The sequence below is a fragment of the Oncorhynchus kisutch genome, linkage group LG16 (genome assembly GCF_002021735.2).
Source record: "Oncorhynchus kisutch isolate 150728-3 linkage group LG16, Okis_V2, whole genome shotgun sequence".
NCBI lineage: Eukaryota > Metazoa > Chordata > Actinopteri > Salmoniformes > Salmonidae > Oncorhynchus > Oncorhynchus kisutch.
In genome coordinates this window covers 38,740,248-38,764,482 of record NC_034189.2, presented here as the reverse complement: position 1 = coordinate 38,764,482, position 24,235 = coordinate 38,740,248, and the positions used below count along the sequence as shown (strand labels likewise).

Sequence of the window (24,235 nt, the reverse complement as noted above, 5' to 3'; positions counted from 1 at the left end):
ATGTACAAGTGGATAACCTGTACGAGTGTCAGGAAATGTAAATGTCTTTTTTGCATATCCCACTCCCAGAGTGGGATCACAGCCAGGGATTCCATCTCATCACATCCAGTCTCATCCCATCTTTCAGTTTTCAGAGATTGTCATTCCTCACCCATATGCCCCTGATTGTTTACAGACTTGTGCTGGACCTGGGGTACTGGTAAAGGGGCAGGCTCCTGAATTTCAATCGAGCATCACAAAGGAGGTCAGTGTCCTAGGAGGGAGTTAGCTAGCTGAGTGTTCCAGTCCCCCGGCGTAGTGGATGAACAGAAGCAGCTGCTGCCTGCCTTGCTAACTGTCTTATACTACACTGGTGGAGCCAGAGCCACACCAGTGAAGCTTACAGTACAGTCTCAGTCAGAAGACAGACAGGTCCAGAGTGCAAGAGCCTTCTCCACCCCCTCCTGGGCAATCATAGAGATGAAGTACTGAAATTAGAATGGCATCCAACATACACATCTAGAATCTCTTGTGGAAGGCTAATGTACCCAGCTTCGAAAGACCTGCAGCTTATCCTCACCCTAAGATTTATTTCCACTCCCTTGTCCTGGCTTGGCTTTTGTGATATTTTAGGTTCCTTATTATCATGTTCATCCAAATGAATAGTGTGTGGTACTTCGCTGCCCCCTACAGGGCTTTCTTTTCATGTACACACAGACAGAGCGAGAGCGAGAGCGAGAGCGAGAGCGAGAGAGAGAGACTGGGTGAAATACCACAGTGTGCCATCACAGCAGCAATATTTGTGACCTGTTGCCACAAGAAAAGGGCAAACAGGGAAGAACAAACACCATTGTGAATACAACCCATATTTATGTTTATTTATTTTGTACTTTAACATTTTGCACATCTCTACACTGTATATAGACATAATATGATATTTGAAATGTCTTTATTATTTTGTCATTTCTGTGAGTGTAATGTTTACTGTTCATTTTATTGTTTATTTCACTTTTGTTTCTTATCTACTTCACTTGCTTTGGCAATGTTAACATATGCTTCCCATGCCAATAAAGCCCTTGAATTGAATATAATTGAATTGAGAGAGAGAGAGCGAGAGCTAGAGAGAGAGAGCTAGAGAGACAGAGAGAGAGAGAAGATGAAAAAGATAGGAGAAAATCCAATAATAGAGACCAATTCCAGCATCACTGTCTAGAAGGCTAGCTGACAACCAGTCAATAGTGCTCAGTAAGGAGGCCATGTAGCCCATAAAGATGCGTTATCCTCCATGTTTCTGAAGAAGAGGGCCCTGGAGACCTGTCCCAGCACAAAGCAGAGGCAGCAAAGAGCTCCTCTCTTCTTACAAATGAGCCACAGAAGAGTCCATTAAAACCATGGAGGTCAGCACTTGTCATATCCCAACATACAGTACAAGCTATCCAAGACCTTCAATATATAGCTGACATTGAAACAAAATAAAGTTATCTGTTTGAGTAGACTGCAATGGAGTGGGGGAGATACACAATTTACTTTCAATCATATTGTGAAGAGATCTACACATGTGTGTGCTGCTTTTAGATATTGTTACAATGTGAGATGCTTGGGCTTGTTTGAAGAAGAGCAGTTCTGTTCGTGGTGAAAAAGCAAAAGCAGCAAGGTTACCCCTGGGACAGCTCCATTGTATACAGTACCACAACAAACAACTATTCCCTATGTAGTGCACTACTTTTGACCAGGGCCCATATGGCTCTTGTCAAAAGTAGAGCACTATTTACAGGGAATAAGGTGGGTTGGAACCAACCTCTTGCTCAACCTCTCCTTCTTCAGAATTGACTACTTCCTACACGAGACATGTCGATGTAATTGTCAAGACAGATATCCCTCCTGAAGCCACCAAAACATCCAAAATGAGCCGTTTAGTAGTATGTAGAAGTGAAACAAATATGCAAAGGCTTATTATGACGCTTTGAAGGGTTTGTGATCGACCTCACTGTGTGACTGGTGCCTTAACGGAAGACTGGTTATTTGCTATGACACTGTTAAGCTAAGGATCACCTCCTGCTGTCTGCAGCATTGAAGGGGATGATTTGGTCGAGGCAGCCTACCATTGGGATGCATATGCAGTGAAGTAGCGCAAGGCAGTGGGCAGAGAGAAACCTTTGCAGTTCCATAGCTAATCTCATGCCGTTCTACACATTTTGACATGGCGCTGTGAGGTCGCCGAGGCAAAGAGCTCCTGTACATTTAGTAAATATTTAATATTATGTATTCGTTTTTTTGTTAAAAAATAAAATAAATAGTATTTTGCTTTTGAATAGCTAAATCAGTATAGATTAAGTCTGGGTTATTTCTATATGATTTTTGCCCATGAATTTGAAAATCAGCTCTTTCAACATAACTTGTATCATACAGTAGCTTTCTCCTGTGGTACTGTATGTCAGTGGTAATCTTAAAGATGGATAAGGGCTAGGGAAATGTGGTGAAGGAGGATTGGAGTTGAGATATTATTCAATATAGTAACTTTGTCTTGCTCTTCATGGTGCTGAAACTCCTCTCTCTAAATTGATAATGGAGCTTCCTGTAGAGCTTCCTGATTCCTTCTATTCGTTAACTATTAGGACTGGCAGAGGAAATGTCCACTACGAATGAAGAGGAGAAATCGGTTACACTCAACTCCTATAGACTGACAGGTTAAATAGGCACCATCAGGAGATTTCCATCAGTTTGCCATGGAATACCACAGTACACAAATAAGTAGACATAATACGCATTGTGTTGTCTATTGTAAACTTGTACGAAAGGTGGATCACGCTATTGACTTCATTCTCCATCTGTATGCAGGTGGGAAGACTGAGGAGCATAAAGGCATTTACATTTCTCCAGCAGCACCAGGGGAAGGCAGTACAGCCTCCTAGAACCACTCAGAAAATAACAGCCTATTAATACCTGACTTGCTCCCCCCCTAGCTTTCACAGGGACAGAAATCATCTCTCCCTGACTGCTTTATCCATCACAAAAAATGTACTCCTTCCTTCCCACAAAACCTCCCTGTCTTCTCACCTGGCTACTGTACAAAATATTGTTTATGTGAGTGTAACAGTACTCGTCTGGCGTTGTGTACAATCAGTCATCGACACGGAACTCCAACATGTAGCACCAGTCATGTAGCTTTATTCTGATAAGAACGACACAAAATTGCACGTCATGCAATGCACGTCTCACCATCCAACTCTGCACTCACGCACGCTGGTTTGGTGCTTGTTCACTGGGGCAGTTACCAAAATAATACAATTACAATATAATATCGTTAACAATGTACCTGATAAGAACGACACAAAATTGCACGTCATGCAATGCACGTCTCACCATCCAACTCTGCACTCACGCACTGTACAAAATATATGAACCCCCCCCCACCAGACACGGTAAATTGCTAGCTAGTACTGGCGGGAATTCTCTACAACAAAATGCACAACAAATATTCTCCAAAAACCACTGCATCTTATGTGTGATGTTCGAATAACATTTACAAACAATTTGATATAAATTGTACATTTAAATCATCACTTGAGAGTATAAAAATCACTTTTGATGTTCAGTGCTTTGCAACCAACAACTTACCGCTGGTTTGGTGCTTGTTCACTGGGACGATTCTAACTGGAACATCCCCCCTCGTAAGCAAGCTACGCAAACCAGCCAATAAGATGCCATGTTGAGTAGGTGAAGGCAAGACAAACTCAAACCAAAAACCCATTGGCTTAACAATAAAGTGGCAAGGGGAATCACCAATATAACCCTGTTACATGAGCTTCACCTCAAACTACAATTTGAACGTTTTTGATGTCCTCGCATGGGGCGGACTGGGAATAGAAATTGGCTCTGGGATTTCTAACACACTGGCCCATTATTTTCACCCTTGAGGACCCCACAACAACCATGTTTTTCTTCCTCGGGGCCCCCATTATCAGCCAGATAATGCAAATTTTGCATTTTTCCCACTAGGCAAAAAAGGACCGGCCCTTCTGGCATTTGCCAGAAATGCCAGATGGGCAGTCTACCCCTGTGTCCTCTACTGCGAGTTATTCTGAGCCCTGTCCAGGAGAAAAGTTTGAGAACTTTTCGCGCAACATGCCGATTAGAGGTCTGTCAACCAATTAGATACATGCAACGGTGTTCTTCCTGCCTCAATGCCCTATGCTCATCACGTACATCCGCACAATCGAAGGAAATAATAGGCTGTCCTGAAAAGCAACACATGACAGTCTATGAAGGAAGTAGGTTTACATAGTGCCACTTCTTCGCCCATTTTGGACATAGGTGTTGTTTACAGTATCGATAATACCTCGCCAGTGAGTTTATCTCTGAGGTCAATTATTAGCTAACTGCGGGAATTAACAGAGGGGTGAAAGAGCACTCGTGAATGTGTCCGAATAACTCTCAAACTGGTGAAAGAGACTGTGATATATTCAACTGAAATTGGAAATACTTGCATTATCTGGTAATTACCTAATTATTTAATTGTTTCTACACGTTGAATTGTCATAATAGAATATATTGAGCTTTGGAATGCAGGCAGTTGTTTTGTGCATAAATTTAATTTTAGCCAACCTGTCAAAACATTTGAGGTGGGTATATAGCCTGTGTAGATAGTATACATACTGAAGGACTAGCTTTGTTTGATAACTATTTGTAAATTGCATATTACTCGAAATCATTTTCCTTTTTTCAACTTCAGTAATGGACCCATTTGACGCCATGTCTCCGCGCAAGGTTCTGGAGCGCGTCTCTACTCTGCTGGGATGCAGCCAGACATCGAATGAAGTAGCCACATATCTGGACAATCACGACGAACTAAAGCATCTACGTGAACAGTTTCTATTACCCAAAGTTGCAGAACTCCCTCCTTGTAAGTAAAATGGCAAGCAGGCCTTTTTATGCACTGGCTAGTTGCTTCTCCGTCTCCCCATAGCAGTCTGTGGAGTGGCATGATATTACTATTATCTTATGTGTAGGAAAACCTCTGACCTTTACTAACTTGTGGCCAGAGATTTTCTGGCTACAATGAGCCTTGCTTGCCCCAATTTAGTCGAAAGAATGGTCTGCTGTATAGTCACTATGGGGAGGACTTTCTAGAGCAACCGGTTAAATTGTGAATTGGAGCATTTTAAAAACATCTTTAAATGTTGAAACTAGTGAGATATATACTGTATGTGATTATTGAAAGCATCTGTGAGTTTGCTTGATTTACTGTCATCCGGAATTAAGATATTTCATTATTTTGCCATATATAATTCATGTATATTACACTACTTTACAACGGGCTGGCGTGACACATGACACAAAATCAATTGCTTATAACCTATCAATATCTTTAGTTATGTACTGTTGATTTTGTCATACAGGCTGGGCGTTGCATGATTAAAAACGCAGCTATCATTTTCTCAAATTGCACGGACAATTCGGGGCGGTCTCTGTAAACGTCGCTGGCCACACACCAATACACTGTTTTGACAGTCAAAGTAACACGTAAATAGCTGCGAACCGTTGTCACTGTTGATATATCCTATGGTGTGTCGTGATTCATTGAAGTTAACTAACAGAAAAAATCTTTTTGTTTGCTGGTTTCCTTTTCCATGATGGTAGCCTCCCAAAATCAACATCCGCCATTGCAAAACATAGACTTCTACAAGTTATTGTCTAACCAACCGTGTGTAGGTCATTCAACTTTCCGTGGGGCCTTTGAGTCGTGTTAGTTTAAACAGTGCTAAACCTGAACGTTTGCCCCCTGTTCTATTGAGTTCAGTGTATCGATGGAAGTGATTAACAAACAAGTGTTGCATTACACTTACCAGGTTGGAGACCCACTTGAAACAAAATGCAACACTTCAAAATGTAGCCAGCTGTTTTCTACAAATTGTCCTCTAACCAGTGATGCACACATTATTCCCATGTTCTGTGTGGTTTTGAGCTGTGTTAGTTTTAACAGGATGTGCAACCTCATCTCCCCCTCTTGTGCAAATAATTTAAATGTTATAATCGATAGGAGTGATTTATTTTATTTAATCTTTATTTATCTAGGCAAGTCGGTTAAGAACAAATTGTTATTTACAATTATGGCCTACCCCAGCCAAACCTAGACGATGCTGGGCCAATTGTGCACCGCCGTATGGGACTCCTAATCATGGCCGGATGTTATACAGCCTGGATTTGAACCAGGGACTGTAGTGACGGCTCTTAGCACTGAGATGCAGTGCCTTAGACCGCTGTGCCACTCGGTAGCCCCAAAACACTGTTGCTGTTGGTACTGTAGGTTGTCCTCTAAGCAGTGATGTTTTTGGAGTTGTGGTATTTTCAACAGTGGCCCACTCTTACATGCAGAACTGCTTTGACTCAGCGACATTTGTGGGTTTTCAAGCATGAACTGCTTGTTTCAAGTCCTGCCACAACATCTCAATTGGGATAAGGTCTGGACTTTGACTAGGCCATTCCAAAACTTCAAATGTGTTGCTTTTTAGCCATTTTGATGCGTACTTTATTGTGTGTTTTGGATCATTGTCTTGCTGCATGACCCAGCTGTGCTTCAGCTTCAGCTTACAGACCGATGGCCTGACATTCTCCTGTAGAATTCTCTGATACAGAACAGAATTCATGGTTCTTTGATTAAGGCACAGTCCACAGGTGAATAACAAATTGTCATCTTGACTGGTTTTGCTTGTAAATAATTTTTTTGTTTTTTTACAAACATTTTCATATTTTTTTCTAGTGAGGTCCTGAGACAGCAAAGCATCCCCAATTCACCACACTACCACCACCATGCTTGACCTTTGGTATAAGGTTCTTACTGTTGAATGCAGTGTTTGGTTTTTATCAGGCATAAAGGGACCCATCAAATCAAATGTATTTATATAGCCCTTCGTACATCAGCTGATATCTCAAAGTGCTGTACAGAAACCCAGCCTAAAACCCCAAACAGCAAGCAATGCAGGTGTAGAAGCACGGTGGCTAGGAAAAACTCCCTAGAAAGGCCAAAACCTAGGAAGAAACCTAGAGAGGAACCAGGCTATGTGGGGTGGCCAGTCCTCTTCTGGCTGTGCCGGGTGGAGATTATAACAGAACATGGCCAAGATGTTCAAATGTTCATAAATGACCAGCATGGTCGTATAATAATAAGGCAGAACAGTTGAAACTGGAGCAGCAGCACAGTCAGATGGACTGGGGAGAGCAAGGAGTCATCATGTCAGGTAGTCCTGGGGCATGGTCCTAGGGCTCAGGTCCTCCGAGAGAGAAAAAAAAGAAGAGAGAATCAGAGAGCGCATATGTGGGGTGGCCAGTCCTCTCCTGGCTGTGCCGGGTGGAGATTAAAACAGAACATGGCCAAGATGTTCAAATGTTCATAAATGATCAGCATGTTCGAATAATAAGAAGGCAGAACAGTTGAAACTGGAGCAGCAGCACGGCCAGGTGGACTGGGGACAGCAAGGAGTCATCATGTCAGGTAATTCTGGGGCATGGTCCTAGGGCTCAGGTCCTCCGAGAGAGAGAAGGAGAGAATTAGAGAACGCACACTTAGATTCACATAGGACACCGAATAGGACAGGAGAAGTACTCCAGATATAACACACTGACCCTAGCCCCCCGACACATAAACTACTGCAGCATAAATACTGGAGGCTGAGACAGGAGGGGTCAGGAGACACTGTGGCCCCATCCGAGGACACCCCCGGACAGGGCCAAACAGGAAGGATATAACCCCACCCACTTTGCCAAAGCACAGCCCCCACACCACTAGAGGGATATCTTCAACCACCAACTTACCATCCTGAGACAGGGCCGAGTATAGCCCACAAAGATCTCCGCCATAGCACAACCCAAGGGGGGGCGCCAACCCAGACAGGATGACCACATCAGTGAATCAACCCACTCAGGTGACGCACCCCTTCCAGGGACGGCATGAGAGGGCCCCAGTAAGCCAGTGACTCAGCCCCTGTAATAGGGTTAGAGGCAGAGAATCCCAGTGGAAAGAGGGGAACCGGCCAGGCAGAGACAGCAAGGGCGGTTCGTTTCTCCAGAGCCTTTCCGTTCACCTTCCCACTCCTGGGCCAGACTACACTCAATCATATGACCCACTGAAGAGATGAGTCTTCAGTAAAGACTTAAAGGTTGAGACCGAGTTTGCGTCTCTGACATGGGTAGGCAGACCGTTCCATAAAAATTGAGCTCTATAGGAGAAAGCCCTGCCTCCAGCTGTTTGCTTAGAAATTCTAGGGACAATTAGGAGGCCTGCGTCTTGTGACCGCAGCGTACGTGTAGGTATGTACAGCAGGACCAAATCAGAGAGATAGGTAGGAGCAAGCCCATGTAATGCTTTGTAGGTTAGCAGTAAAACCTTGAAATCAGCCCTTGCTTTGACAGGAAGCCAGTGTAGAGAGGCTAGCACTGGAGTAATATGATAATTTTTTTTGGTTCTAGTCAGGATTCTAGCAGCCGTATTTAGCACCAACTGAAGTTTATTTAGTGCTTTATCCGGGTAGCCGGAAAGTAGAACATTGCAGTAGTCTAACCTAGAAGTGACAAAAGCATGGATTAATTTTTCTGCATCATTTTTGGACAGAAAGTTTCAGATTTTTGCAATGTTACGTAGATGGAAAAAAGCTGTCCTTGAAATGGTCTTGATATGTTCTTCAAAAGAGAGATCAGGGTCCAGAGTAATGCCGAGGTCCTTCACAGTTTTATTTGAGACGACTGTACAACCATTAAGATTAATTGTCAGATTCAACAGAAGATCTCTTTGTTTCTTGGAACCTAGAACAAGCATCTCTGTTTTGTCCGAGTTTAAAAGTAGAAAGTTTGCAGCCATCCACTTCCTTATGTCTGAAATGTGTCATCCAGAAAGTTCTACTTTTGACTCATCTGTCCATAGAACATTCTTGATGATCATCCAGGTGCTTTTTTGGAAAACTTGAGTAAACTTTTTGGAGTGAAATTGAGTGTTGAGAAATATTTTATTAACAGTTATTAAAATGGACATTTATGTTCCCTGATCAACTGCCATGTTTTCAACTTGTCAGTGCGAGTAGTTATTGAGTGTAAGGGGGCAGTTACTTTTTCACACAAGGGAATTGGGTGTTGCACAACTTTGTTAATTAAAAAAAAATGTATATTTTAATTTATTTGTAAACTCATGTTCATCTTATTTTAGGTTTTAGTTGAAGATCTGATAACATTCAGTATCAAAAATATGCAACAATAGAGAAAATCAAAAGTGGCAAATACTTTATCATGGCACTATGTATAGATAGTACATTATATGCATAGATTTTCAATATATCACACCGTTTCTGCATATTGGTTATTGATTTGGACACTTTAAAACGGTCTTGTAAAACCTCCGACTTCAACTGTACATGTAGGTCTTCAAGATCCTACATACAGAGAGGAAACGGCCTCCCTGGTCGGGTACAATGAGGTCAGAAAAGATTTATAGCTGGAAGCGAGATGCTCACAACATATGGGTTGAGCTGAAAAAAGGAGATGACTAAGCACTTTCATTTAGCTAACTAAGTGTTTGAAAGTTGAATCATTTTAATGACATTCTTCAACCGCAAAAACAAAAGCATCTTTCTGGGGTCAAGAAGTAGGCCGTGATTTGAACAATGCAGGGAAACTTCTTCGTGAAAATGTGTGGATCGATTGGGCTAATGCACTGTTATTGTTCCCTTAGCTGACCTTACGCTTGTGGATGGCACCAAGGAATGCATTTACTTTGTGGGGAACTCACTTGGCCTCCAGCCCAAAATGGCCAAGAAGTACATCGACGAGGAGCTGGATAAATGGGCTAAAACGTAAGTCGTTCCCTCAACGTTTCCCCCCAATGTTCGCTTTATGACACTGAATCAGCTAAAGTTTTAGTCAACTATTTCAAGTACAGTAATGGTCATTTGAGGATGACATGTCCCCCCCCCCTGAACCTTTCTCTTTAAAAAGCTATTGTCCTATCTGTGAAATGTGTATCCTATCCTTGTAGCTGTGAGCATTGTTTTATTGCATTCTGTCTTGTAGGGGGGTTCATGGCCATGTACAAGGCTCTCGACCTTGGGCCTGGGCGGAGAACAATATAGAGGGACTCATGGCTAATGTGGTTGGTAAGTTACAATAACACATGTTCAATGCATTATCTAACCTAACGTTCTATGTTCGTTGTATGATCACATTAGTGAACATGAGCTCGGGCTGAGATGGGGCTATTTATCAATGCATGTTGGCACCTTTACAGGCTTTTTACACTGACGTGCGAACAAAGGGTTTCAATACACAGTCATCACGGTTCCCTATATCGTCATTGTTCCCTTTTTCACACAGCACTGTTAAAAGCCTGTAATTTCCAGCTCTCATAACATCCATGGTTAAATTGTCAGGTAATTCTGATTATTATCGTTCTGTCCGGCTGTTGAAAATGTATGACAGAGAGACCTATCTGTGACTGGTTTTAAAAGGTAATTGGACCCTGACATCTTTTGCAGAGTCCAAAGTACAACCAAACCAAACAACTGAAGGCCATTGTGCAATCACCTCAGATGCCTTTTTGTGTGGAAAATGCACATTGGAAAATGTAGGTTGTGATAGCTTAAATGCTATTAAGTAAAAATGTGTTCGAAAGTTATATCAGAGCAATGAGAATTAAATCACCTTTGTGTGTGTGTGTGTGTGTGTGTGTGTGTGTGTGTGTGTGTTTGCGTGCGAACAGGGGCTAAAGCTGAGGAGGTTGCCTTGATGAACGGGTTAACAGTTAATCTGCATATTCTGTTGGTAAGATAACGTCAAACTTTTAAACAAATTGCCAACGTAAACATACACTATACATTATATACCGAGACTTTACATTAACAACATGTTATAAATTTGCTTTACAGCTGTCTTTTTACAAACCTACAGCAAAACGTCACAAAATCCTTCTTGAGGACAAGGCTTTCCCCTCAGACCATGTGAGTCATTCCAACGACACAGCACTTGTTTTCAACCTACAGGATGTCGGTGTAATGACTGCAGGTCATTTTGTGTTCAAAAGGCATTTGCATTCTTCAACTGCATTTCAACCATAATTCATGTTTTTGCCCTAAAAAGAACCCGTTTTGACCGTTGTAATCTACTTGTTAAAGTGTGCAGAGACTACTCTTCGTCATTTACACTGTCGTAATAGAAATGTCCGCTGTTGTTATTCCCACTAGATGTTATCTGTTGTCTCTGTGTTGGTGGAGAAGAGTGGGGGTAAATTGACCCACTTTTTTTTTTTTTTTTTACCATGTTCATCATGTGTAATTTCTTCAGTATGCTGTGGAATCTCAGATCCAGTTGAAAGGTTACGACCCTAAGCAGAGCATGCTGCTCATGAAACCCAGACCGGTAAACTAGTCTTCATTTTTTTCTATAATCACCTTTAGGGGAATAGGACATAAATAATCACTTTTATTTGCACCTGTTTATTAACAGTTATTAAAAGTGACATTTTATATACCCTGATCAACTGCTGTGTTTTTTAAAACCGGCAGGGCGAGGAGGTGCTGAGAACTGAGGACATTCTGGACACGATAGAAAAGGAGGGAGATTCCATTGCGGTGGTCCTGTTCAGTGGAGTGCAGTACTACACCGGGCAGCTCTTTGATATGGCCGCCATCACTAAAGCAGGGCAGAAGAAGGTTAAAGGACAACTTTAGAACCAATCCTCTGTCTTTTTCTCGCCTGCAGTGAGACCCAAACATTTTGTTTTTGGGGGGGAAAATGTTATTTCAACTTTTGAACGAATTGTTTGTCTATAAACTACTTCTAAACACTTTACAAATCCCCTTAGAGCAGGGTTCCACAATGCCCACCCCCACTATATATACAAACGTATGTGGACAGTACACCCCTTCACATTAGTGGATTTGGCTGTTTCAGCCACACCTGTTGCTGATGTGTATAAAATCGAGCACAGAGCCATGCAATCTCCATAGACACATACTGGCAGTAGAATGGCCTTACTGAAGTGCTCAATGACTATCATCGTGGCACCTTCATTTTTTTTTTAAACTTATTTTTCTCGCCAATTTAGTGAGATCCAATTGGTAGTTAGTCTTGTCCCATCGCTGCACCTCCCGTATGGACTCGGGAGAGGCGAAGGTCGAGAGCCGTGCGTCCTCCGAAACACAACCCCGCCAAGCCGCACTGCTTCTTGACACACTGCTCGCTTAACCCGGAAGCCGGCCACACCAATGTGTTGGAGGAAACACCACATACCTGGCGACCGTGTCAGCGTGCACTACCCCCGGCCCGACACAGGAGTCGCTAGAGCGCAATGGGACAAAGACATCCCGGCCGGCCAAACCCTCCCCTAACCCGGGTGAAGCTGGGCCAATTGTGCGCCGCCTCATGGGTCTCCTGGCGCTCAACACAGCCCGTTATCGAACCCGAATCTGTAGTGATGCAGTGCCTTAACCCGCTGCTCCACTCGGGAGGCCTAGTTCGTCAAATTTCTGCCATGCTAGAGCTGCTTGTTTAACTGTAAGTGCGTTTATAGTGAAGTGGAAACAACAATCGGCTGGAGTGGTATAAAGCTCGCTGACATTGGACTCAGCAGCAGTGAAAACGTGTTCTCTGGAGTGATGAATCACGCTTGACTATCTGGAAGTCCGACGGACGAATCTGGGTTTGGTGGATGCCAGGAGAACACTACCTGCCCGTCTGCTTTAATGTTTTAATCAAATTGTATCTCTATTTGGGCTTCTGGCGGTCAAATTGTAGTCTACAAATTATTTGTTATTATGTTCCAGCCTCTGACCGGCCGCTCAAGAAAAAATCAGCCCGCGGCTGAATCTATTTCATGATCCCACTCCTTAGAGGGTACTCCAACATTATCTTGATGGAGTTTTATAAAGGTTCAATTTAAACAGTCAAGGGCCAACACTGCCCTCTGGTGTCCAAACTGTGATACTGTCACTACATTGCGACAAAGAAGTGAAATGGATGAGTCTTTGTTTATAATCAGTGGTTAAATTGGGCTGGAGTCGCACCCGCCTACTTTCCTTCTAGTTTCTATTTTTATAGTGAACCCTTGTATCAAAGTAAGCTTGATCTATGCGTTATTATACTCGCACAATCTGGATTCCCTGAGCTCTCTTTAGAACCAATGGGAAGAGGATTTAGGTGAACAACTTTCCGATGAAACTTGGCAGAGTATGCTTCAGATAATACATGTTTAATCGATACATCGAAGACATGCTGTAATTCAATTTAAAATAGTTAATAGGCTGCATTGGTCAAAGGCACAATTATCCAAGATTAGACCAGAAATAGATACCACTTTTTGACCGATGTAAGCAGGCTCCTGCTACTTTATTACACGTTTTGGACATGCCCGGAATTGACAGATTTCTGGATATCCATTTTTTTTAGACGTTTTCTAGACTTATAGAACCTTATAGAGCCTTTTTTTTGCATTATTCGGTGTGGCACCACAGGAGGCCCCTCTAAACAGTTCTATGGGCAACATGCTGGCATTTACTTATTTTCTAGCTAGGTGTCTTATACTATTTAAGTGGAAGGATCGGTTTCTTCCTGCTTTTAACCACTGGATAAAGAAAGTTATGCAACATCTCAAGCTAGAGAAAAAAAACTCTACTCCGTTAGGGGATCTGCGATGACATTTTATAATATCTGGCAACCTTCCCTATCCTTTGTAGAAGACCCATCTAATTTCACCCAGCTACCTCCATAAACCAACCCAAATTAGAATTACTCATTGTATATCATGTCTGCTTTAAGTCTGGTTTTGGGGTGGGGCTCTGTTAGAGCATGGAGGGTGGCTCTGATTTGGTGGGGGATCCGTGTGTGTTCTGCCCTCAGACCTGTTCTGTCTGTTATCTATATAATCATAAATGCCAAATAAAAAAAACTTGGGGTCTAGAACCGGGCTCCTGCACCTTGGGTCAAAAGGAGAAACTTTTTAATTACAATTTTAAGGTTTTCAAATCAAATCAAATTTATTTATATAGCCCTTCGTACATCAGCTGATATCTCAAAGTGCTGTACAGAAACCCAGCCTAAAACCCCAAACAGCAAGCAATGCAGGTGTAGAAGCACGGTGGCTAGGAAAAACTCCCTAGAAAGGCCAATACCTAGGAAGAAACCTAGAGAGGAACCAGGCTATGTGGGGTGGCCAGTCCTCTTCTGGCTGTGCCGGGTGGAGATTATAACAGAACATGGCCAAGATGTTCAATGTTCATAAATGACCAGCATGGTCGAATAATAATAAGGCAGAACAGTTGAAACTAGAGCAGCAGCACAGTCAGGTGGAAGTTGAAACTGGAGCAGCAGCATGGCCAGGTAGACTGGGGACAGCAAGGAGTCATCATGTCAGGTAGTCCTGGGGCATGGTCCTAGGGCTCAGGTCAGTTGAAACTGGAACAGCAGCATGGCCAGGTGGACTGGGGACAGCAAGGAGTCATCATGTCAGGTAGTCCTGGGGCATGGTCCTAGGGCTCAGGTCCTCCGAGAGAGAGAAAGAAAGAGAGAAGGAGAGAATTAGAGAACGCACACTTAGATTCACACAGGACACCGAATAGGACAGGAGAAGTACTCCAGATATAACAAACTGACCCCAGCCCCCCGACACATAAACTACTGCAGCATAAATACTGGAGGCTGAGACAAGTGGTTATTATTATTATTTGAAGAAAATAATAGGATTAACCAAGGTTAGGGTTAGGATTGAACATATGGCTATATAGTTGAGGTTAGATTTATGCAAAGTTGGGGTTATGGTTGTGGTTGGCCTGGGATGTGGACATGAAGCTAGGGTTAGGGTTGTGGTTGAAGTTAGGGTTCAACAGGGACGTGGATATGAAGCTAGGGTTAGGGTTGTGGTTAAGGCTGTGGCTGTGGTTGACCTGGGATGTGGATATGAAGCTAGGGTTAGGGTTGTGGTTAAGGCTGTGGCTGTGGTTGACCTGGGATGTGGATATGAAGCTAGGGTTAGGGTTGTGGTTAAGGCTGTGGCTGTGGTTGACCTTGGATGTGGATATGAAGCTAGGGTTAGGGTTGTGGTTAAGGCTGTGGCTGTGGTTGACCTGGGATGTGGATATGAAGTTAGGGTTGTGGTTGAAGTTGAAGTTAGGGTTGAACAGGGATGTGGATATGAAGCTAGGGTTAGGGTTGTGGTTAAGGCTGTGGCTGTGGTTTACCTGGGATGTGGATATGAATTTTGAATTGTGGCCGAGGGTTAGAGTAGAACCAGGAAGTGAACATGAACCTAGGATTAGTGTTAGAGGGGCTCCACTGTATTCCTAATTCAATCCCTGTTTATAATGCATAACAGCCATTGTGTATAGTCAACGTATTTGATCATGCTTCTATCTATTGTATAATGTTATTGTTAACATTGGCTTATGAGTTAATGAAGCATGTTATTTAAATCAAAAAAGCATTTTGTCAGACACAACAGCTGCTCCAACAGCGTCCTCTGTTGTCAGGGATGTGTAACAATTGGACATGATTGGTTCGGCCGGATTTGTCTGCGTTCGCCTCATGCAAGTGTATGATGCCCATTCCAATTCACTACATGCGGAGAATGACATTCAAAGTCAAATAAATAGCAGTGTGTTGACAAGGAACTAAATGTTGACACTCGGGAGATGTCAAACCAAACACACACACACACACACACACACACACGAGCCTTCCCTCTCTGTCACATTTAGCAGGGCAATCAAAACAACCAGACTTAGTCAGTCCTAATGATCCTCAGAATAATACCCCTACTAGGAATACATGAATAATTTATTAAGCTTGTCTTAAAAAGACATGCACGCACGCAAATTAACACACACACACACACACACACACACACAGGCAGGCAAACAAACACACACACACACACACTCACACTGATGAACTGCCTCTGATGTGTCCTGACTGCACAGCTTCGGCCTGCTGCCCTTAGCATCTGGCATGACGGTGCGTTTTTGTTCTTCCCACAGGGCTGCTACGTTGGTTTCGACTGTGCACACGCAGTGGGCAATGCAGAGCTGAAGCTGCATGACTGGGGAGTGGACTTTGCCTGCTGGTGTTCCTACAAGGTCAGCATTGGGGTTTGTGTGGCGAAACCAAAGCAAATGAACTGCTGACAGTGGCTTCACTCTGTTTCCTGTCCAACACCTGCTGACACAGGAAGACAACAATATGTGGGGTGGCAATGTACTCGTTCGAGCTTAATATTGCCAACAATGATTTTCTTGCCGTTGTTATCGATGTCCATTTCAAATAATGTAGATTATCATTGGTCTTCAACATTGTAGAAAATAGGCAGACAAACTATGTAATGTGTTGGTAAGAGTTATTGTTGTATTCACGTGTAGTATGTGAATTCTGGAGCTGGTGGTCTGGCTGGAGCTTTTATCCATGAGAAGAATGCACTTACAGTCAAGCCTGCGTGAGTGTGACGGTGCAGTACAGCTCAGATTTGTGTTCCTATTGCGTGTTTGACTATGGTGTGTGTTTTAACTGCTCGTTACTTTCTCTCTCAGGCTCACGGGATGGTGGGGACATAACTTGAAAACAAGGTTCCGCATGGATAATGGTATCAACCTGTTTGTGATCATGTTCTCATTCTAGTCCCTGTACTGGGGACACATTGCAGAATGTTGCTTCGAGTTGGCCCTGTCGGTCTCTAAGCAGAGATACCCAAGAAGCTTGATTTACACTGACATCTTGTGGTCATTTTTGGGTATTACAGAAAATAGGTTCTACTGTGTTCATTTCGCCGTTTGTCAAGCCAGAACCCAAATGAGTTCATCACGAACATCCTACATTTTTTCTGAACATCTTACATTGTTTTCTGACCATAGAAATGGATCTACTACCTGGTATAAGTGGCTTTCGGCTATCAAACCAACCCATCCTGCTGGTGTGTCCACTGCAAGCTAGTTTAGAGGTGATTGGAATCATTTTGGTTTTTCATATCTATTTCATACAGTAGATATTAGAACTTGTTCGTGCTCATCTCTCTAACCATGGAGTTTAAAGTGACCTGTAAAAGGTTGTAACTGTTATAATAAGCAGGATTGGGGTCAATTCCAGTCAATCCAGGAAGTACAGTGAAATTCAAATTCTCTTCAGTGTTTTTCAATTAGGAGAATTTGGAATTGGAATTTGGTTTACTTTCTGAATTGAAATGGAATTGAGCCCAGCTCTGGCAATAACTGATTAGTTGTCAATCTTTGTCAATACGTCCAGGTCTTTGCTATGACCAGTATGGCAGCTCTGAGGAACAAGTCCAGACTTCTGACGGGTTACTTGGAGTGTCTGATCCAGCACTACTACAACAAGGACGAGTCCCAGCCTCACAAGCCCTACGTCCATATCATCACTCCCTCCCACCCTGAGGAACGAGGCTGCCAACTCTCCCTCTCTTTCTCTGTCCCCATCGCAGCCATATTCCAGGAGCTGGAGAAGAGGGGTGTCGCTGTGAGTGGCTTCATATATAATAAACTCAGCAAAAAAAGAAAAGTCCTCTCACTGTCAACTGCGTTTATTTTCAGCAAACTTAACATGTGTAAATATTTGTATGAACAGAACAGGATTCAACAACTGAGACATAAACTGAACAAGTTCCACAGACATGTGACTAACAGAAATTGAATAATGTGTCCCTAAACAAAGGGGGGGTCAAAAGTAACAGTCAGTATCTGGTGTGGCCACCAGCTGCATTAAGTACTATAGTGCATCTCCTCCTCATGGACTGCACCAGATTTTCCGGTTCTTGCTGTAAGATGTTACCCCACTCTTCCACCAAGGCACCTGCAAGTTCCCTGACATTTCTGGGGGAATAGCCCTAGCCCTCACCCTCCGATCTAACAGGTCCCAGACGTGCTCAATGGGATTGAGATCCGGGCTCTTCGCTGGCCATGGCAGATCACTGACATTCCTGTCTTGCAGGAAATCACGCACAGAACGAGCAGTATGGCTGGTGGCATTGTCATGCTGGAGGGTCATGTCAGGATGAGCCTGCAGGAAGGGTACCACATGAGGGAGGAGGATGTGTTCCCTGTAACGCACAGCGTTGAGATTGCCTGCAATGACAACAAGCTCAGTCCGATGATGCTGTGACACACCGCCCCAGACCATGACCTCCCCAGACCTTAGTCCAGCCTCTCTCAGCCTATTGCGGACAGTCTGAGTACTGATGGAGGGATTGTGTGTTCCTGGTGTAACTCAGGCAGTTGTTGTTGCCATCCTGTACCTGTCCCGCAGGTGTGATGTTCAGATAAACCGATCCTGTGCAGGTGTTTTACACGTGGTCTGCCACTGCGAGGACTATCAGCTGTCCATCCTGTCTCCCTGTAGCGCCGTCTTAACGACCATTCTCACAGTACGGACATTGCAATTTATTGCCCTTGCCACATCTGCAGTCCTCGTGCCGCCTTGCAGTGTATTCACGACAATTCCACAAGTGCCTGTTCATTCATTGTTTGTGGTTCATTGAACAAGCATGGGAAACAGTGTTTAAACCCTTTACAATGAAGATCTGTGAAGTTTTTTTGGATTTTTATGAATTATCTTTGAAAGACAGGGTCCTGAACAAGGGATCTTTCTTTTTTTGAGTTTCCCAAACCCATATTAAGCCTAGTCTGGACTGAAACTTGCTCTCTTAAATAAAATGCAATTTCAGTTTTTTATTTTTATCCATTGACCATGTTTTTTAGTCCAGACGTGGGTTTACATTTAATTTGGGTACAGAACACACGTTCTTAATATGTATGCTGAACAAAAAATATAAATGCAACATGTCAAGTGTTGGTCCCGTGTTTCACTAGCTGAAATAAAAGATCCCAGAAATGTTCCCATACACACTAATTTTGTGCACTAATTTTTTTACATCCTTGTTAGTGAGCATTTCTCCTTTGCCACGGTAATCCATCCATCTGACAGGTGTGGCATATCAAGAAGCTGATTAAACAACCGCAGACCACGTGTAACCACCCCAGCCCAGGACCACCATATGCAGCTTCTTTACCCTGCAGGATCGTCTGTCTGTAATAAAGCCCATTTGTGGGGTAAAATGTATTCTGATTGGCTGGGCCTGGCTCCTCAGTGTGTGGGCCTGGCTCCCCAGTGGGTGGGCCTATGTCCTCCCAGGCCCACCCATGATTGGGCCCCTGCCCAGTCATGTGAAAACCATAGATTAGGGTATAATTTAATTTATTTCAATTGACTGATTTCCTTCTATGAACTGTAACTCAGGAAAATCTTTGAATTTGTTGCATGTTGTGTTTATATTTTTAGTCAGTATAAATGTTTTATGCATGATTATACAGACATAGATTCAAATCTATATTTTGTAATTGACTATTGCTGTTTTGATCTGTTCTCTCCATGCGATCTCAAGTGTGACATGAGGGAACCCAACGTTCTGCGCATCGCTCCGGTGCCGCTCTACAACTCCTTTAGCGACGTGCACCGCTTCATCACTGTTCTAGGATCAGCTTTGGCTGCCAGCAAAGAACTACAACAATGATAGAAACAGTCTTTTATTGTTACCCCACCTTTCAGAGTATTTTTGACAGTGCTGTATGTAAACAATATGTTTTTATCGACTGTGCTGGAGTCACTGACAGGTCTTCTGAACTACTGTCCCAAAGAATTGCAATATGTTTTGCCTAGGCTACTCAGTAAAACAAAATTGGTTGGAATTGTATTCCTACTCAAAATTTATTGAGACAAGTTTTTTGCTATACAATGTCAAATAAAAGCAAATAGTCAATTACTGTGAATCTCAATTCAAGATGAGCTTCTGCATTTTTATTTTGTACCTTTATTTTGAAAGGGAGTCGATGCTGAGACCACGGTCTCTTTTCCAGATGAGCTCTGTGTAGATCAACAGTACACATCAAAATACAATTAACACGTGAAACTACAACTCACATGCAAATTAAAATGCCGGGACAGAGAAAAGCTTGGACTGGGCTGAGCCAGAGCTGCCCTTCCGTGGGGGTGGGAGGGCCAATAGACCAGAGCTGCCGTTCCGTGGGGGTGGGAGGGCCAATAGACCAGAGCTGCCGTTCCGTGGGGGTGGGAGGGCCAATAGACCAGAGCTGCCCTTCCGTGGGGGTGGGAGGGCCAATAGACCAGAGCTGCCCTTCTGTGGGGGTGGGAGGGCCAATAGACCAGAGATGCCGTTCCGTGGGGGTGGGAGGGCCAATAGACCAGAGCTGCCCTTCCGTGGGGGTGGGAGGGCCAATAGACCATAGCTGCCCTTCCGTGGGGGTGGGAGGGCCAATAGACCAGAGCTGCCGTTCCGTGGGGGTGGGAGGGCCAATAGACCAGAGCTGCCCTTCCGTGGGGGTGGGAGGGCCAATAGACCAGAGCTGCCCTTCTGTGGGGGTGGGAGGGCCAATAGACCAGAGCTGCCCTTCCGTGGGGGTGGGAGGGCCAATAGACCATAGCTGCCCTTCCGTGGGGGTGGGAGGGCCAATAGACCAGAGCTGCCGTTCCGTGGGGGTGGGAGGGCCAATAGACCAGAGCTGCCGTTCCGTGGGGGTGGGAGGACCAATAGACCAGAGCTGCCGTTCCGTGGGGTTGGGAGGGCCAATAGAACAGAGGTGGTAGAACAGAATACTCTGGTCTGGGTGAAGGGTATGAGAAGAGCCTGTAGGTAAATAGGGGCAGTTCCTCTTGCTGCTCCGTAGGCAATTACCATGGTCTTGAAGTGGATGCGAGCTTTGACTGGAGGAGGTTGAAAATCAGGCGGGCTGCAGCGTTCTGGGTAAGTTGCAGGGGTTTGATGGCACAAACTGGGAGCCTGGAATCGGACCTGTGTGTAGGGTCGTACACTACGGATTTTGCAGAGCATGAACCTGCAGGAGTGAGCCACTGCTTTGATGTTTGCAGAGAACGACAGGGTGTTGTCCAGGGCCACGCCAAAGTTCTTTGCACTCTGGGAGGGGGACACTGGAGTTGTTAACCATGATGGAGAGGTCTTGGAGCGGACAGGCCAGCTCTTTCTTGTTGAGCTTGGGGTGGTGGGCCGACATCCAAGCTGAGATGTCTGCCAGGCACGCAGAGATGCTTGACTTGACCTGGGTGTCAGAAGGGGGGAAGGAGAAAGGTAGTTGAGTGTCATCCACATAGCAATGATAGGAGAGACCATGTGAGGATATGACAGAGCCGAGTGACTTGGTGTATAGGGAGAAGAGGAGAGGGCCTATAACCGAGCCCTGGGGGACACTAGTAGTGAGAGTACGTGGTGCAGACACAGAACCTCTCCACGTCACCTGATAGGAGCAGCCTCCAAGAGTGTGCGTAGCCTGAGATGCCCAGCCCTAAGAGGGTGGAGAGGAAGATTGGATGGCTCATGGTGTCGAAGGCAGTGGATAGAAAAATGAGAACAGAGAGAGAGTCAGCTTTGGCAGGGCGAAGAGCCTCCGTGACACAGAGAAGAACAGTCTCGGTTGAGTGACCCGTCTTGAAGTCTGACTGGATAGGGTCAAGAAGATTGTTCTGAGGGAGATAGCAAGAGAGTTGGTAAGAGACAGCATATTCAAGTGTTTTGGAAAGAAAATAAGTGATACCAGTCAGAGGGGTCAAATCAATCAATCAATCAATCGAATGTATTTATAAAGCCCTTTTTATATCAGCAAATGTTTCACAGGGCTATACAGAAGCAGGGTGGCTAGGAAAAATTCCCTTGAAAGGCAGGAACCTAGGAAGAAAACCAGAGCAACCAGGTGCTGGGGGGCGGCCAGTCCTCTTCTTGCTGTGCTGAGTTTGAGTTTATTTTATTTTTACAAGGACAGTGCACATTAATCAACGTTTCAGTAAAAGTGCCGGTTTTAGCCAGCCGGCTAATTTTCAACTGCAGTCCCTGGGCAGGTTATTTAAAAAAATTACAATATAGACAACCATTGAGCAGTGAGCACACGCAGAGCAACATAGGACAAGCAAGACATAGCATACAGACAGCAACATAGGACAAGCAAGACGTAGCATCCAGACAGAGCAACATAGAACAAAAAGCAGCAAGACAAAATTCATAAAAGCAACAGCTCACAAGCTACAGACAACAGACAACATGGAAAGCGGCAACACACAGCGAGGGACCATGTTCACAAATCTGATTGACCTTTAGCGGGGGAGTATCATAGATTATCATAGAGTATCATAGATTTGAAGTATTTTTTGTAGTTTTGCTACCTCTGTAGTCAAACAATTTCGTATAAATCGGAAATTAGCTAGGTTGAATTTGGTTATCTGAATAACCTTTTTCACATGCTTTTTAAAAGAGAGGTTGGAATCAAGTATGATGCCAAGGTACTTAAAATCAGATACCACCTGGAGCTTCTCCCCTGACACATACACATCTGGCTCAGCAGCATCTGTTGCCCTCTTTGTGAAGAACATGCAAACAGTTTTTTTCACATTGAGATGCAAACACAAGTCACTGAGCCACTTTGTATCCTGGACCATTACAGTAGTGAGTTCTTGTGAAGCTTGTTGTTTGCTCTTTGCATGCACATATATCACTGTATCATCTGCATACATTTGAACTTCAGACCCAGTACAGATAGAAGGCAGATCATTAATATACAGGCTGAACAGGACAGAACAGTTTTGACCCTTGGGGCATGCCCACATCATAGCTAAGAGTGGGCGGCAGCTCATTGCTCACTTTGACACACTGAGTTCTGCCTTCAAGGTATGATTTCATCCATCTCAAAGCATCGGGGGAAAAGTTGAACTTGGACAATTTTGTGATAAGAACCTCATGGGTAACAGTATCAAAAGCCTTCCTTAGGTCCAGAAACACAGCTCCAACAACGCCCCCTTTGTTCATCTTGGACTTCACATTTTCCAGAAGAAAGCGGTTGGCCGTTTCTGTAGAGTGTTTCGCTCTGAAGCCAAACTGCATGGAGTGTAATGTGAAGGGGCTGTTGTTGAGGTGGGCATCAGTTGTTCTGCTACACACTTTTCAACAACCTTTGACACCACAGGTAGTATACTAATGGGCCTGTAGTTACTCACGTCAGCAGGGTCGCCCGATTTAAAGATGGCCATTATTATGGCTGACTTCCATACCCTTGGAAACACCCGAGACCAATAGATGTGTTGGTGACCTTAGTAATGGGGCCAATGAGTGACTCTTTGTAGTTTTTAAGAAAGGTAGAGTCCAGCCCAAACACATCTTTGGCTTTAGAGTTCTTTAGTGAGCTAATCACCTTGTTCACCTTTGACTCAGAAACCTCCCTTATGATGAAGACAGTTTGAGTGTAATTTACTAGCACTGAGCCCAAGAAACCAGTGGAGGGGTTCTGTGTTAGTACCCTGACAGAGTCAATAAAGTAGGAATTTAAGGCTATTGCTATTTCGACTGCATCCTGTGTTAGATTGTTATTCACCATGATTTCTAGTCTTTTTGCAGTGTTACTATGGTCTTTCCCTGTTAACTTTTTTAGATTCTCCCAGATCAATTTAGAATTTGCCTTTGCTTCACCAATTATGTTAATAAAAAAGTTTGCCTTGGCCTGTCGGATTTCTTTCATCACCTTATTTCTCAACATGGTAAACCTACGTCTGTCATGCTCTAATTTGGATCTTAGGGCTATTTTTAGAGCATAATTTCGTTCTTTTCCAGATTTCTCCATTTAGCCAAGGAAGAGTGTTCTTTTGGCTAGGTTTGGATTTGATTTTCTTTAGGAAACCATTTATTGAAGTCTGGATTGTGGATAGAAAAACCTGACTATCAGCTGCCACGTCTGTATAGGACAAGAGATCCTTCCAGTTAATTCCCTTAATTGCATTTTCAAAATAGTTTAATTCACTCTTAGGTATTCTTAGTTGATCCGGCTTTCTAACAGTAGAGAGGTTAAACCTGCTCTTAGACAGCTTTCTGGCTAAAAGTGTCAGATTATGATCAGATAGCCCAGTAACCATGTTGAATGATTTAGTCACTCTCTCTGGTTTATTACTGATCACCAAATCAATCTGTGTTTTAGAGCAACAAGTCACCCTGGTTGGCCCTTTAACTAGCTTTATAAAGTCAAAGGTTTTAGTGATCCGTTTGAGGGTTTTCCTACAAGACTTGTCTTCATAATTAATATTAAAATCTCCCATTTCCCAAAATCACATTCCCTAAGCATGTTAATAAACTGATCAAAAAACACACTTTTGGTGGAAGGTGGCCTTTACAATCCAATAAGGGTAAAATACATTTGGGGAGACAGTGTAACGTTCA

The 24,235-nt window shown here is 43.7% G+C and overlaps 1 protein-coding gene across 6 annotated transcripts; it reads left to right on the top strand.

Annotated features, from left to right (window-relative positions):
* The first annotated feature begins 4,205 nt into the window (after nucleotides 1–4,205).
* kynu (kynureninase) lies at nucleotides 4,206–19,789 on the top strand. 6 transcript variants are annotated; one of them, XM_020482643.2, is made up of 14 exons: nucleotides 4,227–4,474; nucleotides 4,712–4,882; nucleotides 9,698–9,818; nucleotides 10,036–10,118; nucleotides 10,721–10,782; nucleotides 10,887–10,958; nucleotides 11,302–11,376; nucleotides 11,523–11,669; nucleotides 15,987–16,085; nucleotides 16,365–16,438; nucleotides 16,533–16,585; nucleotides 16,854–16,939; nucleotides 17,242–17,472; nucleotides 19,394–19,789. In XM_020482643.2, exons 2-14 carry the CDS (start codon nucleotides 4,714–4,716, stop codon nucleotides 19,520–19,522), a joined length of 1,401 nt encoding a protein of 466 aa, XP_020338232.1. In that variant the 5' UTR covers nucleotides 4,227–4,474; nucleotides 4,712–4,713; the 3' UTR covers nucleotides 19,523–19,789. The 6 variants fall into 6 exon arrangements, 1 of the variants encoding a protein (XP_020338232.1); XR_004203440.1 differs by adding an exon at nucleotides 10,497–10,585 and having other exon boundaries at nucleotides 4,221–4,474; nucleotides 16,365–16,939; XR_004203442.1 differs by adding an exon at nucleotides 10,497–10,585 and having other exon boundaries at nucleotides 4,221–4,474; nucleotides 15,987–16,585.
* The last annotated feature ends 4,446 nt before the right edge of the window (nucleotides 19,790–24,235 follow it).

Excerpts from the sequence above, each read along its gene's own strand:
- kynu (XM_020482643.2), top strand. The coding sequence starts at position 4,714 with ATGGACCCATTTGACGCCATGTCTCCGCGCAAGGTTCTGGAGCGCGTC. Across the intron at positions 16,940-17,241 it reads CACTGCAAGCTAGTTTAGAG|GTCTTTGCTATGACCAGTAT; the intron begins GTGATTGGAATC and ends CAATACGTCCAG. Across the intron at positions 17,473-19,393 it reads TGGAGAAGAGGGGTGTCGCT|TGTGACATGAGGGAACCCAA; the intron begins GTGAGTGGCTTC and ends TGCGATCTCAAG.